This window comes from Dendronephthya gigantea, unplaced genomic scaffold, assembly GCF_004324835.1.
Source record: "Dendronephthya gigantea isolate DGI-Jeju-01 unplaced genomic scaffold, DenGig_1.0 000200F, whole genome shotgun sequence".
In the NCBI taxonomy this organism is placed as follows: Eukaryota; Metazoa; Cnidaria; class Anthozoa; order Malacalcyonacea; family Nephtheidae; genus Dendronephthya; species Dendronephthya gigantea.
In genome coordinates, this window is record NW_021163210.1 from 179,479 (window position 1) to 195,783 (window position 16,305).

At 38.9% G+C, this 16,305-nt stretch overlaps 2 protein-coding genes and 1 long non-coding RNA gene across 3 annotated transcripts; 2 read left to right on the forward strand and 1 right to left on the reverse strand.

Annotated features, from left to right (window-relative positions):
* Positions 1-534: 534 nt before the first annotated feature.
* LOC114539361 lies at positions 535-1,677 on the forward strand. Its single transcript, XM_028559986.1, has one exon. It carries the CDS (start codon positions 535-537, stop codon positions 1,675-1,677), a length of 1,143 nt encoding a protein of 380 aa, XP_028415787.1.
* A 5,882-nt stretch (positions 1,678-7,559) lies between these two features.
* On the reverse strand, positions 7,560-9,086 carry LOC114539352. Its single transcript, XR_003688870.1, has 2 exons — positions 8,934-9,086; positions 7,560-8,097 (listed from the first exon to the last, which is right to left on the reverse strand). It is a non-coding gene; the product is annotated as an uncharacterized LOC114539352 (long non-coding RNA).
* A 1,016-nt stretch (positions 9,087-10,102) lies between these two features.
* On the forward strand, positions 10,103-14,185 carry LOC114539362 (ankyrin-3-like). Its single transcript, XM_028559987.1, has 4 exons — positions 10,103-11,276; positions 11,318-11,521; positions 11,656-13,034; positions 13,373-14,185. Exons 1-4 carry the CDS (start codon positions 10,103-10,105, stop codon positions 14,183-14,185), a joined length of 3,570 nt encoding a protein of 1,189 aa, XP_028415788.1.
* Positions 14,186-16,305: the final 2,120 nt, after the last annotated feature.

Sequence of the window (16,305 nt, forward strand, 5' to 3'; positions counted from 1 at the left end):
CACTATTTAACAGCACTATTTAACGCGACGAATTTCATCGACTGAACAGGGAAATTGAAGCCAAAACGTTCCTGCTCCGATGAAAATTTGTCACGGCGACACGTCGCACAGAATCAAGCCAGTTTGATTTTGTGCAAGAAGATATTATATAATTATAATAATTATGGATAATATAGATAATTATAATAATGATTATTATTTATTGAAAATGAGTCAAGAGTTTTGATTGGCCAGCAGCTGTTGGCGAAATCGTCATATCCGCTCGGCAGCTGCCCAAATTTGGACAGTGACGTCACTTCGTCGGATATGAAAAAAATTATTGCACGTTTGACGTCACTTCGTCAGATATGAAAAAAATTATTGCACGGTATGACGTCACGCTAATTTATGCGGCTTGTGCCAAAACCTAAAAGCGGGAAAATACGAATGGCTTCATCAAAGGAAAGGTTCGCTGACCTTGGGGAAGATGAAATTAAATAATTGCTGGAAGAAAAAGACTCAAAAAACACAAAAAGAGCTACCAAAGGCAGCAAAATGATCTTTGAAGACTATTTACAAGAAAAGAGGCTTCGCCATCCACAAAATAGCGAAGAACTTGCTTCAGTTCTCAAGTGCTTCAACGCTGAAGTGAGAAAAAAAGATGGGTCGGAATACACAAAAAATTCGCTGTGTTCAATAAGGTTTGGACTGAATAGATACTTTAAGTCTCTTTTCAACAACGACATCATCAAAGACAAAGAATTTGACGAAGCAAACAAAGTGTACGAGGCCCAATGCGTAGCTTTAAAGAAACGAGGACTTGCCAAAACAGAACACAAACCACCAATAGCCGACGAAGATATCAAGAAACTCTATGAAAGCGGCGTTTTCAATACAGACAGTCCAGCCACTCTCCAAAACAAAGTATTCTTTGAGATTATGTTCTTCTTCTGTCGTCGAGGAAGACAGAATCTTCGCGACCTGAAGAAAGACGATTTCGTTATTATAACGAACCCACAAGGACAGCGATGTGTTGTAAAAAAAACAGACGAACTCACGAAAAACCACCGCGTAAACGACGCTCAAGCTGAAGAAGGGGGAATGATGGTTGCCAATGGCAGTCCTTACTGCCCTGTGCATTCGTTCGAGAAATATTTAAATCATCTTAACCCCGTCAACGAGTTTCTTTTCCAAAGGCCGAAGTATAATTGTCCTGTTGAGCGGGTAATTTGGTATGACAATATGGTCGTCGGGCAAAACACACTTGGCAAGAAGATGAAAGCGTTGTCAAAACAAGCAAAGCTTTCTGTTGAATATACCAACCATTCGATTCGAGCAACAACAATTACTATCCTCGACAGAAATGGCTATGAAGCCAGACACATTATGTCAGTAAGCGGTCACAGGAGTGAAAGCAGTTTAAAGAGCTACACTAAAACTGACGATTTAACAAAGAGCAAAATGGCCGGTTGCTTGTCTTCTGTAATTGATTCCAGCGAACATTACGTAGCTGAGACTCCGACTCGTAATGATAAAAACACTAACATGTCTGCCCTGACTTCTGTGAATGAAGATGAAACTGAGCTTCTTTTAACAAACTCACAAGAGGAATCAATTTTGCGGGATTTCTGCATCCAAACGACTACACAAACATCAAAACAGTTCAATTTTTACAACTGTCAAGTTCAGTTCAACTAAAATGTTTATAAACTGGAATGTTTCATTTGAACTTGTGTTAGGACAATTTCAGAACTCTAGTTTTCCAAACATTTGTATTTTCATATAAATATTCTACATGATTTGAAGTGTAAAATAACGAGGTTCATGACCTGTGAATCTCAAATAATTTATTTGTGTGAAAATTTCGAAGCGCAATTTCAAACGCTTATTTATGTGAATTGAAATAAATTTGTTTGATTTGATGTGTTTATGTTCAGTTGCGACCTTGAAATCTGACACTGAACAGTATTAAGAATTATTCTTTTCTCGTCTGATTGGTTTATTCATAATTCGGAACACTGCTATTGTTGTTCAATTTTCAGCAGCTTGCGTCTCCTTGTCTACAACGCAAGCGTTTAGTCTAAGCCCAAAATTTTTGCAAATAAATAATAAAACAATTATTGAATTCGGTTCTCGCAGGATATGAGGAATTATCAAGGCCTCGGTTTGTGTTATCCGCCTCAGCCTTCGGCTTCGGCAGATAACACAAACCTCGGCCTTAATAATTCCTCATATCCTGCTCAACCTCATTCAATAATTGTTTATTATTATTATATTATAGATAACTATAATAATTATAGCTCTTGCGTACAACGCTATCATCATTGTAGTATAAATCCCGGTCGGTAGTACATGAAAAAAGAGCATTTTCAGTTGGAGTAAACGTACACTCTTTCACATCCTTTAAACGTTACGAACAACATAATTTTTACTTATAAGCAAAAAGTATATAGCCTTTGTCGGGGGATTCCCCGATCTTTTCTAATCGAAAACGTTTCTAAAATTTCCAATATAAGCAGAAAGATAAACTAAAAAGATATTATTAGATATGCATTATGCAGCATATGCATACTACATACAAATAAACCACATAAAAAAACGGGGGGAGAGCAACAGAGGAAAAATAATTGCATTACAGATATAACTCAAGAAGTCATTATAGTTTGTAAAGTTTATTAATATTCGTTTTTTGTAAACTTACGTTCTGATTGGTCGATTTGTACCATGTGAGTAAATGCTATATAACAACAACGCCACGGCAGTGCCGTTATAGGATTTATTGCACTACCAAAATGGCGGCAACAAACAAAAAATTTGCCGAACTTAGCGAAGAGAACGAAGAGGAAAATAATGTAATTATAGCTGAATCCACACCGAAAAATACTAAACGGGAAACCGCTTGGGATGTTTTAGTATTTAAAGATAAGCATGTGTTGTTTAGTTAACTTTAATAATGATACAAAGTCTTTACGAGTTTACTCAAAATGAATATTAAGAGCATTAAAGCACTCTTTGTTTGTGCATTATCGGGTTTTACATGCACTCGTTCACAAACAAGGAACTCGAAATTCAATACTGCACGAGGCTTCGCCTCACAGAGTGCATTAATCGTTAAATATATTATATGTGTATGTAATATAGAATGCGCCGTAAACTTTCAAATGCAAAAAAAACGTAGAGGAGTTCTACGCCTGTAGTACAATGAAACCCTTTTAGATCGCAAAAAGCAATCTCGAGCCAGGCGTAAAAATTTTAAATAAAGCATTCAGGACATGCCAAACTTTTTGCTGATCCCTGTCAGAACTTGTGCAAGGAAAATTTACACAGTCTGAAAAAGAACTCATTTTGCTCAATATTCTCATTTTAGAAATATTTTAAACTGATCATTGACCGAGCGTGAAGTCCGTGTGAAATATCAAATCAAACAAGCATGGTCAATAATCAGTTTATTATTTGCATGAGGTGGATGAGACATCCGGGATACTGGTCCAGATACAAAATATACGGACTACGTGTAATGTATGGGATTTAGTACCATTTGGTGTATGTGATATAGTTAGCTTTAGGTTAAATACCAGGCTGAAGTTAGAGTTGGAGGATGTCCATTGTATATGATTATTGACTCTGGTGCCAGTGTTAACATCGTTGATAGGCAAACTTGGGAATGGCTGAAAAAGAACCGAGTCGTGTGTACGTCAACTCGTTCAGAAAAGAAACTTTATACCTATGCTTCACAGGAACCATTGGAGATAATTGGGACATTTAATTGCAAAGTTTCTGTTGGTCATCGTACCTCTGATGCAGAGATTTGTGTCATCTCTGGGAAAGGAGAGTCACTCCTTTGTAAAGATACAGCCATGAAACTTGGAGTTCTAAAGATGGGCATGGATATTGCTTCAGTGAGGTCAAAACCACAGAATGTCGAAGAAATGATTCAGACGAAATATCCAGAAGTTTTTAAAGCCGTTAGTAAGTTGAAAGGTCGGACAGTACAACTTCATATTAATTCAGCAGTAAAGCCAGTAGCCCAGCCAGTTCGAAGGATTCCGTTCAGTTTGCGACCCAAAGTTGAAGAAAAGATTAATGAACTAATAAATCTAGATATTATTGAACCAGTGGAAGGTCCAACATCATGGGTAATACTGTAGTTCCGAAACCAAACGGGGAGATAAGACTTTGCGTTGATATATGCGCAGAGCAAACGAGGCTGTTATGCGTGAAAGGCATCCCATTCCCACAGTTGATGAGATTACACAAGGCATGAATGGAAGCAGTGTCTTTAGTAAGCTTGATTTTAAGTGGGGGAAGTATCAGAACCCTTAAGATGTCTGACAAAGAAGGGAGTACCATTTAGTTTTGGGCCGAAGCAAAATAAATCATTTCAAGAGTTAAAGAATCTGTTATCAAGTTCCACAACACTTGGTTATTTTGACAAAGATGCACCAACTCAAGTAGTTGCTGATGCAAGTCCAGTTGGATTAGGGGCGGTGTTGACACAGACCCAGAAAGATGGTCCACGAGTCGTAAGCTACGCAAGTCGCAGCCTTACTGAAACCGAAAAGAGATATTCGCAGACCGAGAAAGAGGCTTTGGCTCTGGTATGGGCCTGTGAGAAGTTCCACCAGTATGTATATGGGATTCGATTTGAATTGATCACAGATCACAAGCCGTTAGAGGTCATCTATCGGCCAAAATCGAAGCCTTGTGCACGTATAGAGCGGTGGGTGCTGCGAATGCAACCATAGCAATTTAAAGTAAAATATGCCCCGGGATCAAAGAATATTGCTGATCCGCTATCAAGATTGATAAATGGCCGTCAAACCTTCAGCGAGTATGAAGAAGAAGTTGAAAGTTATGTGCGGTTCGTAACAGTGATGGCGACGCTAGCGTGATGACAACTCAAGAAGTTGAAGAGGCCTCTGCGGATATCGAAGAACTTGCGACGGTCAGAAAGTCTATAAATGATAGTTCATGGGACAAAATGGCCTACAAACAATACATTCCGTGTTGTGATGAGTTATGTGTAATTGGTCAACTGGTACTGAGGGGAACTAGAGTGGTTATCCCGAGGAAATTGAGACCTAAGGTGCTGAGTTTGGCTCACGAGGGGCATCTCTGTATTGTGGGAACCAAACAAAAGCTTCGAAGTAAAGTTTGGTGGCCAGGAATGGAAAAGGATGCAGAGAAGTATTGTAAGGCGTGCCATGGGTGACAATTGGTTAGTCGACCTGATTTTGTGGAACCCATTAGAACAACTACTCTTCCTAGTTGCCCATGGAGAGTTTTAGCTGTTGACCTGTTAGGACCTTTGCCGACAGGAGAATCAATATTGGTTATTATCGATTATTACAGTCGTTATTACGAGGTTGTTATCATGAGATCAACTGTTACTGATAAGATAATCGAGAGTCTTGAAGAAATCTTTTGTAGATGTGGTCTTCCAGAAAGTATTACATCAGATAACGGACCTCAATTTATCTCTTCTGAGTTCAAAGCATATATGGATTATCAAAGAATTCGACACCGAAGAGTTACTGCGAAGTGGCCCAAAGCAAACGGCGAGGTGGAACGACAAGATCGGTCACTGTTGAAGAGAATCCAGATCGCACAGGCAGAGAAGAAAGATTGGAGGAAAGAAATAAATGTATATCTGTCCTCTCATCGTAGTTTACCCCATCCCACTACGGGAGTGAGCCCTGCAGAGTTGTTGTTTGGGCCGGAAATACGAACGCGTTTGCCAGAACTTCGGGATGTGTACGTTGATCTGGAAGATCGAGATCATGAGCAGAAGAATAAAAGTAAAGAGTATGCTGATGACAAACGAAGGGCTTGTTACTCCGATATTTTCCAGGGATAAAGTCTTGGTTCAGCAAGAGAGAAGGAATAAATTCTCAACCCGATTCAATCCTGTTCCTTTTACAGTGGTGAGGAAACATGGGAATAGTTTGGTAGTCCCAATCGAAAGATGGAGTACAATATTCACGACCTCACATTGTAAAAAGTTTCTAGAAGATTTTGAAGGAGAGTGTCAGTCAGAAATTGATACGGAACAAGTGGAGTCACCTACCAGTATAGGAAATAACGATATTCAACAAACGACCATTGAGACAGAGGTGCGAGATTTCGTGTCAACGCAGCAAGGAACAGCAGGTGAAGACAGAAGAATTCCAGAAGAGGGAGGGACAATCGGAGTAGTACAGGCGAGTATCGCTAAGAAAAACGTTCCGTTAAGACGATCAGAAAGGATTAAAAAGAAACCTAGTTATTTAAACGATTATGAACATTGAAATTACTTCTAGTTAGTAGGATATTGTAATTTCTAGTTATGTTGTATGATAAATAAGTACATTTGAAATGATGAACTTTTAGGACAATCTTAAACTTTGAAAAAAAAAGAGAACAAAACTTTAAAATGAACTCAAAAAGAGATAGAAACTTTTTCTGGAAAAGGAGGGATGTAATGTATGGGATTTAGTACCATTTGGTGTATGTGATATAGTTAGCGTTAGGTTAAATACCAGGCTCCTACAGCTCGGTGGTGGCTGTTAACGAAGCCAAAATGGCGAGTATTTATATTATAAAATTACACGTTTAATCGAGAAGAATCCGTGTCATTTACTGACCATCACGGCATATAACACTACGGTCCGGATATGGGTTTTACGGACCGCTCGTTAACGAATCAGAATAGAGGATTCTTAAAAGCCATATAATAATGATCCCCGAGCGGGCGCGGAGCGCCTGCGAGGGTACTAATTCCGCTCGGAGATTAGGAATTACACCCGGAACCCGGTAGAACATAGGCGAACCCAAAGTTGTCCAGATTCTATGTCATGGACGGTCGACGTTGAGTGGTTTTGTATGTTATGCGCATGCGCGAGTAACGTCTGGTAATCAACGAACGTTCTGATTGGCTAAGACAGAAAGTTTGTATTTCAATGAGAGCGTCAGCAATTTAACATTTTTGTAAAAGCGTTTCATAAATAAACTTTGTGCAAAGAAAATACAGCGAGAAGAAAAAAGATACATGAAGCATGACAGATAGATAGCAAAGATGAACATGGATACGGGCAAGATAAAGCCGTGTAAAAGGAATAATTCATAATCTGCAAGCTTATAAATTTTTTCAAAGGGTACGGGTTTACTTTGTTTATTTCGTATTTGTTTCGCCGTAAGGATGAGCTGTATTTTTATACTTCTCAGCTTTGTATGCCGTTTATTTGTTAAATTTTCACCTTTGTATAATTTTCAGCCTTTTATGCAAACGCCTAAACCTGTGAAAGGCTATTACACCTTTGCTTTAACTTCAAAAATTGTTTATGAAAGTGTAATTTGAATTTTGGTATCAAAAATACACACTATACTAGTTTACCCACAGGGTACTAAATGCTGCCTTGGTATAGCATTATTCAGAAATTTTCAATATTTATAAAAGCCTCTAAGCATAAGGATTAAGGTAAGGCTAAGCCAGAACGAGACATATGTCTCTTTGTCTTCGAGCCTTAGAGGGAAAGTTTTATTTCTGCTTGTGCTGATCTCACTGGTGTGAACCAGGCTTTATATTTTCAACTGATAAGAAATCATGAACAAAATGAACACTTTAATAATATCAAAACAGAGCAAAATTATATTAAAACTAAATGTTACAGTTTTGCAGTCTATACGTCTCTGCCATCATATAGTCACTTCAACTATTCTTTGCGTTCTTTTGTTGAAATTCAGATGTAAACATCTCTTGGCGTTATAACAGTTTCATTAATATCAAAACAAAACAGAACAGAACTATATTAGGACGAAATGTTATAATGTTTGCAGTCAATTGGTCTACTGACTGCCATTATATAGTCACTCATGTTTACTTGGCAGCGTTATTTTCTTGAGACTGAGACAACATTTCTCTTGGTGTTATAAAAAGATTTGCATTAACTGTTAGCAAAACCTCTATTAACATATCATCGTCAATGGAGTTGAAATCCAACTCTGGGGTGGTACTGTCTTCCTTGAAGATCTCAAAAAGTTGTTGCAACTTGTCATCAAACAAAAGAAGGGTTGTGCTAGACTTTCCCTCCTCGTCCTTGAACAAGACACACCATATCCCATAGCCTAAAAGGGCACTTCCTAACACAAGAATAAGAACGTAGTATTAAACATTGGTAACGTACAGTCGTACACAGAAGCCTAGATGCTCAACTTTTAGCTAGGATTGAGAGGGACTAATTTAATTTTTTTTATATCGTTCGCCATTTGCCCAGGCCATGCTTTATTTATAACACAACACAAAATACACAATTCACAAAATATCTAGAAACACACAAATCAGGTACTTCGTCTTCGCATTGGGGACGTACACAGAAGCCTAGATGGTCATAGTTTAGCTAGGATTATTCACAAAATATCTAGAAACACACAAATCAGGTACTTCGTCTTCACATTGGTCATTGGGGGCGTACTGTACACCGAAGGTTAGATGGTCATAGTTTAGCTAGGATTGAGATGGATTAAAAATTTTATATTGTTCGCCATCGACGGAGAAACACAAAATATACACAATTCACAAAATATCTAGAAACACACAAATCAGGTACTTCGCATTGGGCACATACACAGAAGCCTAGATGGTAATGCTAAAATGGAATATAAAATCAGAGTATATTTTTGCCCAAAATTATCACTAAAAGGGCACTTCCTAACACAAGATAAGAATAAGAACGTAGTATTAAACATTGGTAACGTACACAGAAGCCTAGATGCTCAATCTTTAGCTAGGATTGAGGGATTTTTTTTTATATCCGGCGTTGGCCATTTGCCCAGGCCATGCTTTATTTTATAGGACAACACAAAATACACAATTCTCAAAATATCTAGAAACACACAAATCAGGTACTTCGTATATCAAAAGCACACAAATTAACACAAGTAAAACAATATTGTAAGCATATAAACGCAAAACTCACCTCATATAATCGTATTTCAGTTCGAACGAAAACGTGTTACTACAAGCACATGGAAGACGAAAGGTGAAAGATGATCACATTACATTATGGTTATTAGAAAACGTGTTACTACAAGCACATGGAAGACGAAAGGTGAAAGATGATCACATTCAATATCACATTACATTATGGTTATTAGTCAAGAATAGCCTGCAAGCCCGAAAGCAGTGCATTGTGGTAGCCGAATCCATCGAGATTTCAGCTCCCATAACAATAATAATACTAACGTAAAGATTAGGTCTGCTGCCTTGCTCGCTCGCTTCAGGCTCGCTCGCTGCGGCAGCAATCATAGGAACCCCAATAAATATTGTTGAAAGAAAAAGTAAATAGTCCAGTTACGTTGCGAGTTCAGTGACGTCAGTAATCGCGAAGCAGCGCATATAAATATATAACTATATATTTATATGCTTCGCGATCACTGACGTCACTGAACTCGCAACGTAACTGGACTATTTACTTTTTCTTTCAACAATATTTATTGGGGTTCCTATGACTATATTTATAAAGTATAAAACTTTTAGCCACCGGCGTCGACTGCAATTACAGAATAAGATTACATTTGAAGTTTTTTCTTGTCTTGTGAAGATTTTGTACTGTTTTAATCGTTTGAAACTTCGATTTTAAAGCGTTACTTAATTGCTGGCATGGTATAATGAGGCAAAATTGAACGGGCAATGTTTACACTCGCTTTATGATTATTTTTGTATTGAATGATGGAAACATTAGCTATAATATACTCGATAAAATATAATAAGACTGATTTGAGTTTTGTGTCATTTCATAATATAAGATTAGGTCAGGTTAACTCAGGAAATTGTGTACTTGGTTTGAAATAGCGACGGGTTGCTGCATGCATTTATTTCTAGCATAATATAATAATCGACCTCGCTTGTTCGATCTGTACTGTGAAATATCAGACCGAGGATTTTTCCATGAACCTCGCCCCTTCGTCCCTCGGTCCATACTAAAGAGCCTCGGTCTGATATTTCAAAGTACAGACTTCACTCTCGGTCAATAATCAGTTATTACAAACTAGATCTAATTTTGCTTTTTAATTAAGGGTGCGCAGTAAAGAGTGTGGCTTTGCACGAAATCACAATTGTTTAACAGCGTAGACGTTTTACTCAAAAATGGCAGCTTTTGCAAGTGATGATGTTATTACACCCCAGGTCAAGGAGAGTGACATAAATTCAGGTTTTGATGAACCAAATAGCCCGAATACTGACGGGTGGACTGTGCTGCGCGACGCTGTTACTGAAGACGCGCTAGACGTCGTAAAATATCTTGTTGAAACAGGCGCTGATGTAAATGGAAAAAATGTTGATGAGAGGACAGTTCTGCACGATGCTGTCACAGAAAGTACCCTTGAGATGGTTAGATATCTTGTAGAAAACGGTGCTGATGTGAATACCAAGTTTACAGACGGGTGGACAGTGCTGCACTCAGCTGTTAATAAAGATAGGCTAGAAATTGTGAAACATCTTGTTGAAAACGGCGCTGATGTAAACGGGAAGGATACTTACGGGTGGACTGTGCTTCACAGTGCAGTTACTAATGGGTCGTTAGAAATGATAAAGTATCTTATTAAAAACGGCGCAGATGTAAATGGTAAGGAAAATAACGGGTGGACAGTGCTCTACTACGCCGTCACTGAAGGTTCGCCTGAAATTGCAAAACATCTCGTTGAAAACGGCGCTGATGTCAATGGGAAGAGTATTGATGAGACTACAGTGCTTCACGATGCTGTTTTGGAAAGTACACTGGAAATGGCAAAATATCTTGTTGAAAATGGCGCAGATGTAAATAGCAAGAATGCTTGCGGGTGGACAGTGCTACACAGCGCTATTACTACTAAAGGTACGCTAGAGATGCTTAAATATCTTGTTGAAAAGGGAGCTGATGTGAATGGCAAGATGGCTAATGGTTGGACAGTGCTGCACTCTGCTGTTACTGAAGGTTCTCTGAAAATAGTAAAATATCTTATTGAAGAAGGCGCCGATGTAAATGGAAAGGATTCTGACGGGTGCACAGTGCTGCACATTGCGGTCACTAAAGGTACGTTTGAAATCGTAAAATATCTTGTTGAAAAAGGCGCTGGTGTAAATGAAAAGGATACTGACGGGTGGACAGTGCTGCACAGTGCTTGTAGTAAAGGTACGCTAGAAATAGTGGAATACCTTGTCAGAAGAGGGGCTGATGTAAATGGCAAAAATTCTAATGGTTCGACAGTGCTCCATTGTGCTTGTACAAAAAGTACTCAAGAAATAGTGAAATATATTGTTGAAAAGGGCGCTGATGTAAATGGTAAGAAAGATAACAGGGGGGAGTGCCGCACAATCCTACCACTGGAAATGCGCTGGAAATGGTAAAATTTCTTGTAGAAAATGGCGCTGATGTAAATGGCAAGAATACTACCGGCTGGACAGTGCTGCACACTGCTGTTGCAAACGGTTCCCTAGAAATGGTGGAATACCTTGTTGAAAAAGGTGCTGATGTGAATGGAAAGAATGCTAACGGCTGTACAGTACTGCACTGTGCTGTTTCTGAAGGTACAATGGGAAACGGTGAAATATCTTGTTGAAAAAGGCGCTGATGCAATGGAAACGATAATGACAGATGGTCACAGCTGCACTGTGCTGTTACTGAAGGTACACTAGAAATGGTGAAATATCTGGTTGAAAAGGCGCTGATGTAAATGGTAATAAAACTAACTGTTGGACTATACTGCACGCTGCTGTTACGAATGGTAACCTGGAAATGGTGAAATGTCTTGTTGAAAGCAGAGCCGATGTAAATAGTAAAAATGCATACGGGTGGACAGTGTTGCACTTCGCTGTTACTAGAGGTACGCTAGAAATTGTAAAGTATCTTGTTGAAAACGGCGCTGATGTAAATGGTGAAAGCATTAACGCTTTGACAGTGCTGAACGCCGCTGTTTCAGAGGGTACCCAAGAAATCGTAAAATATCTCGTTGAAAAAAAAGCTGAAGTGAATGGAAAGAAGACTGCCGGTTGCACAGTGCTTCACAATGCTGTTACGAATAGTACGCTTGATATGGTAGAATATCTTGTTCAAAACGGCGCTGATGTAAATGGAGAGAAAACTGACGGGAGTACAGTGCTTCAAAGTGCTGTTACTAAAGGCACGCTGGAAATAGTAAAATATCTCGTGGAAAAAGGTGCTGATGTTAATGGTAAGAATGCTTCTGGTTGGACAGTGCTTCACAATGCTGTTACGAATGGTATGCCAGAAATGGCGAAATATCTCGTTGAAAACGGCGCTGATGTAAATGGAACGAATGTGCATGGTTGGACAGTGCTTCATCATGCTGTAACGAATGGTACGCTGGAAATGGTGAAATATCTCCTTGAAAACGGCGCTAATGTAAATGGAAAGAGTGCTTACGGTTGGACAGCGCTGCACGCTGCTGTTACTAAAGGTACGCTGGAAATAGTAAAATGTCTTGTGGGAAAAGGTGGTGATGTAAATGCAAAGGATACTAGCAGGTGGACAGTGCTGCACGGTGCTGTTGCTGAAGGTACGCTAGAAATGGTGAAATATCTTGTTGATAAGGGTGCTGATATGAATAGCGAAAACAACAACGGGTGGACTGTATTGCACAGTGCTGTTTCTAGAGGGACGTTAGAAATAGAAAAATATCTTGTTGAAATGGGCGTTGAAGTAAAAGGAAAGAGTTCTGCTGATGGATGGGCAGTCTTGCACGTTGCTGTCATTGGTGGTGGATTTGAAATTGTCAAGTATTTAGTTGAACAGGGCGCTGACATAACTCTGAAAAGTAAAACCAGCGTTCATACTCTTGGCATTGATATCCTCAAGATGGCTGTTGTAAACAATTCAATTGTTTTGGTAAATCGTTTGTTGCAAAAGAAGATTGCTGTGTGGAGAGCGAGAACATTTCTTGTTGAAGGAAGGCAATTGAGTCTTCTTGAATGGAGTACTCACCTTGGTCATGAAGAAATTACTAATATCCTCAAAACGTCCGTAAAACATCGTGAGAAGATTCACATGTTGAAAACAATGAATTGCAACGAGTTAGGCAAGGTAATAGTTAGAAGATATTTCAAAATATATGATTCGATTATTTTAATATCTGAGATATTGTGTCCAGCCTTTGGCCGGCTGCATATTACCATATGCGTTGTGGTATGAATCATGAACTATTTCATGTGTTTGTTTACGTGTCAAAAATAGTCAATGAATTGTGATTAATTGTTATCTTTTAAACACACAAGTTCACACATATGAACCACAAAAAAAACAATAAGGATGCTACGCAAACTTTAGTCCTACAAAACTGAACGTTTAAAGTGCACTTTTGCTTGTTTTTCGATGGATACGACACGTTTCGTACAATTGACAATTTTGTGTTTTCCCCATAGACTGAAATACCGATACAGGCTTTTGTTGCAAAGAATCAATTCAAAATTGGCGGTGGTGGTTTTTCTTCTGTCTATGTTGGTCTCATGAAGGATGGAAGTGAAGTTGCAGTTAAGAGAATTTTGGTACAAAGTGAGGACAAAACAATTGAAAACGAAAAGGAGATCATGAATCTTATTGACACAAACAACTCTCCTTTTATAGTCAAATATCGATATTTTCATCGTGACAATGACTTCATGTATCTTTTTGTTGATCTTTGCGAAGAAACCTTGAGGGAACTTGTTCATGCATGCAGTATTGACTATCTACAGGAGCATGGTCCACGAATGATTTGGGAGATTCTATCTGGAATTGAATTTCTTCACGGTAAAGGAATATTGCACAGAGATCTAAAACCATCAAATGTCCTGGTTGATATCGAAGGCCGCATGAAATTGGGTGATCTTGGAATAAGCCGCGTTCTAAATTACGATAAAACGACAGTTGTTACATTCGCTAAAGGAACTCCCGGATGGATGCCACCGGAAGTAATTAAGGCAATCGACAGAAATGAAAAGGGTCCTTTTAAAAAGAAATCGGATGTCCAGGTGGCGGGTATGATTGCTTTCTTTATCTTAACTAAGGGTGAACACCCTTTTGGAGCTAGCATAGATCGAATGAGAAATATTCTACACGGGAAACCCGTCAATTTGTGGAAACTTGGTCATGGTAGAGCTAGAAGGTTTGTGTCGTGCCTTATTGATCACAAAATTGACGATAGACCTTACGCTCACGAAGCACTGAGAGATCCATTTGTTAATGGTGACGAATGAAATTGAAAAATCGTGGTAAACACCGGGGGGCGGTTGTTCAAAAGCTGATTAAATCTTTAACCCTAGGTTAGTTAAACGTCGGTTAAAACTGCGTTGTTCACAGCAGGGTTATTAGTGGTAAGGTTAGTTAACCCAGGGTTAAAATATTTAACCTAGGATTATATATTTTAAGGACTAAATTGGATATAAGAACGCTATTGGTAAATAAACGAGCGTCAAAACTTCAACCGATAAGGCAATAATTTATTGTCAATCGAAAAATTATATGCCGTGAGGGCAGTAACGATGTATTGAACTGCAATTTCCGTGCATGGAATTTTGGAAAGTTTCGGAGGGAAAGGCCATTTTGTATGATAAACGATGTGAAATAAAATCAAGCAAATTAAAAACAATCGATTTTAGATTCAGGAGCAACCTCGTACCACTGCCAAACAGGAGAATCGAGATTTTGAGGTTTGAAATACAATGATCAGCTAAGATACCTGATACCATGGCATCCGGGACAAATATTGCCATTACGATGTTTCAAATCCATTTCATTTCATTTAAAATCTTGTGACGTAGTTACCGAAAAGGTCTATTAATTAATTAATGCTCCTCTTGGAGCAACAGGCCTAAGTAAGTAAGTAAGTCTATTAATTAGTCACAAATGCAGTGAACTCAAATAAGACTGGAACGCTAACTCCGCCGAAAGTTTGAAGTTTGATGGCGGACACTGAAGCCTTTCTTGTAGGTATAATCCAGGCCTCCACACGAAAATTTCGTAGCTAAAATGGCGGCAATTATGATTTACTTTTGAAATTTCCGCGCCAGGGGCCTGGATCGTACCTACGATAAAGGCTTCACAGTGAACTCAAATAAGACTGAAACGCTCACTCTCTGATTTGGCCTCATTAATGAGTGAAGCTAAGTATTATCATGTAATGCATTGAAGCGGAGATAAATAAATCAATTACGTGTTTCCGCTCCTTATTCATCCATTTTGGACCGAAGTTAACCCAGGATTAAAAAGTCAGTAAACCACCTAGCTAGCAGGGTTAATGCATCAATTTAAAAAGCTAGCTGGTTTAAAAAACTCGAATTGCTGTACAGTTCACCATTCTTCACAATTCCTCATTGCTAAAATAGTCACCAGTTGTAATAGAGTTTATACTTGTATTAGTAGGTCTACATTCTTTCACGCCCTCAAAGTTATATATAAAATAAATACTAACTTAGTTTTACAAATGAACTACCATCTAAAAATGAATCACAATATTCTATATTAGTAATATTACAGATATTAAAATAAATCTTTCTTCCTGCATACCCAGAGAATTAATGCCAAACTCTGCGTATAGTCCGTTCCTTCAAGGGTCAGGACGGCGAAATTGCACAGATCGTCTAATCAACAGTGGTTTCCCCTCATGCACCCATCACGGCTCTGACGGTGTCAAGATGGTTAAAGAGCGCTCTAGGACTTGCGGGGATTAAACATTGTTTATATACGAGACATTCCACTCGAAGTGCATCAAGGGTGCATCAACATCCGTTGGCTCAATCTGGAATTCCGCTCGAGATTCAGACTAGTCCATAGTCCTCCTTAGCGCGCCTTGCATTCTTGTGACGTCACCAGTTTGAACGCGCGGGAGAGGACTAGCACAAAATGTTGTTTATTCTTAATTCAAAATGGGGGCAAGAAAATTTTTTCTTGGGACAAAATCAGGGACAATTTTTGAAATCTCAAAATTTTGTGCTAGGTCTCTCAGCGTGGGCTGCCCTTACATAATTAAAGTGCGTGGGACTAGGCTGCTCTCTAGATAGTGCCAGGCAGAAGATCGGGTATAAGCTGAGGCCTTTCATAAGTTTTTTTCATAGACCAGATTCCAAAGATATGTTTGCAAAGACTGTCCTTTCTGGTTAGTTGTATATATACTGCATTACTTCCCCCATTTCCCCGATTCCCTGTTCCCCCTTTTAAAGATAGCCGGTAGGTACCACCACACTGTGGTAAGTACCCTCTGGGGAACTTCATTTCCTCGACTGCTGGGAGGATCTCGGGAGTATTCGGAATATGCTCGGAATTCTTGACGAGTTACGAATGTCTCGCGCATGTCCGTTCTTGACACCGACGTGGCTGA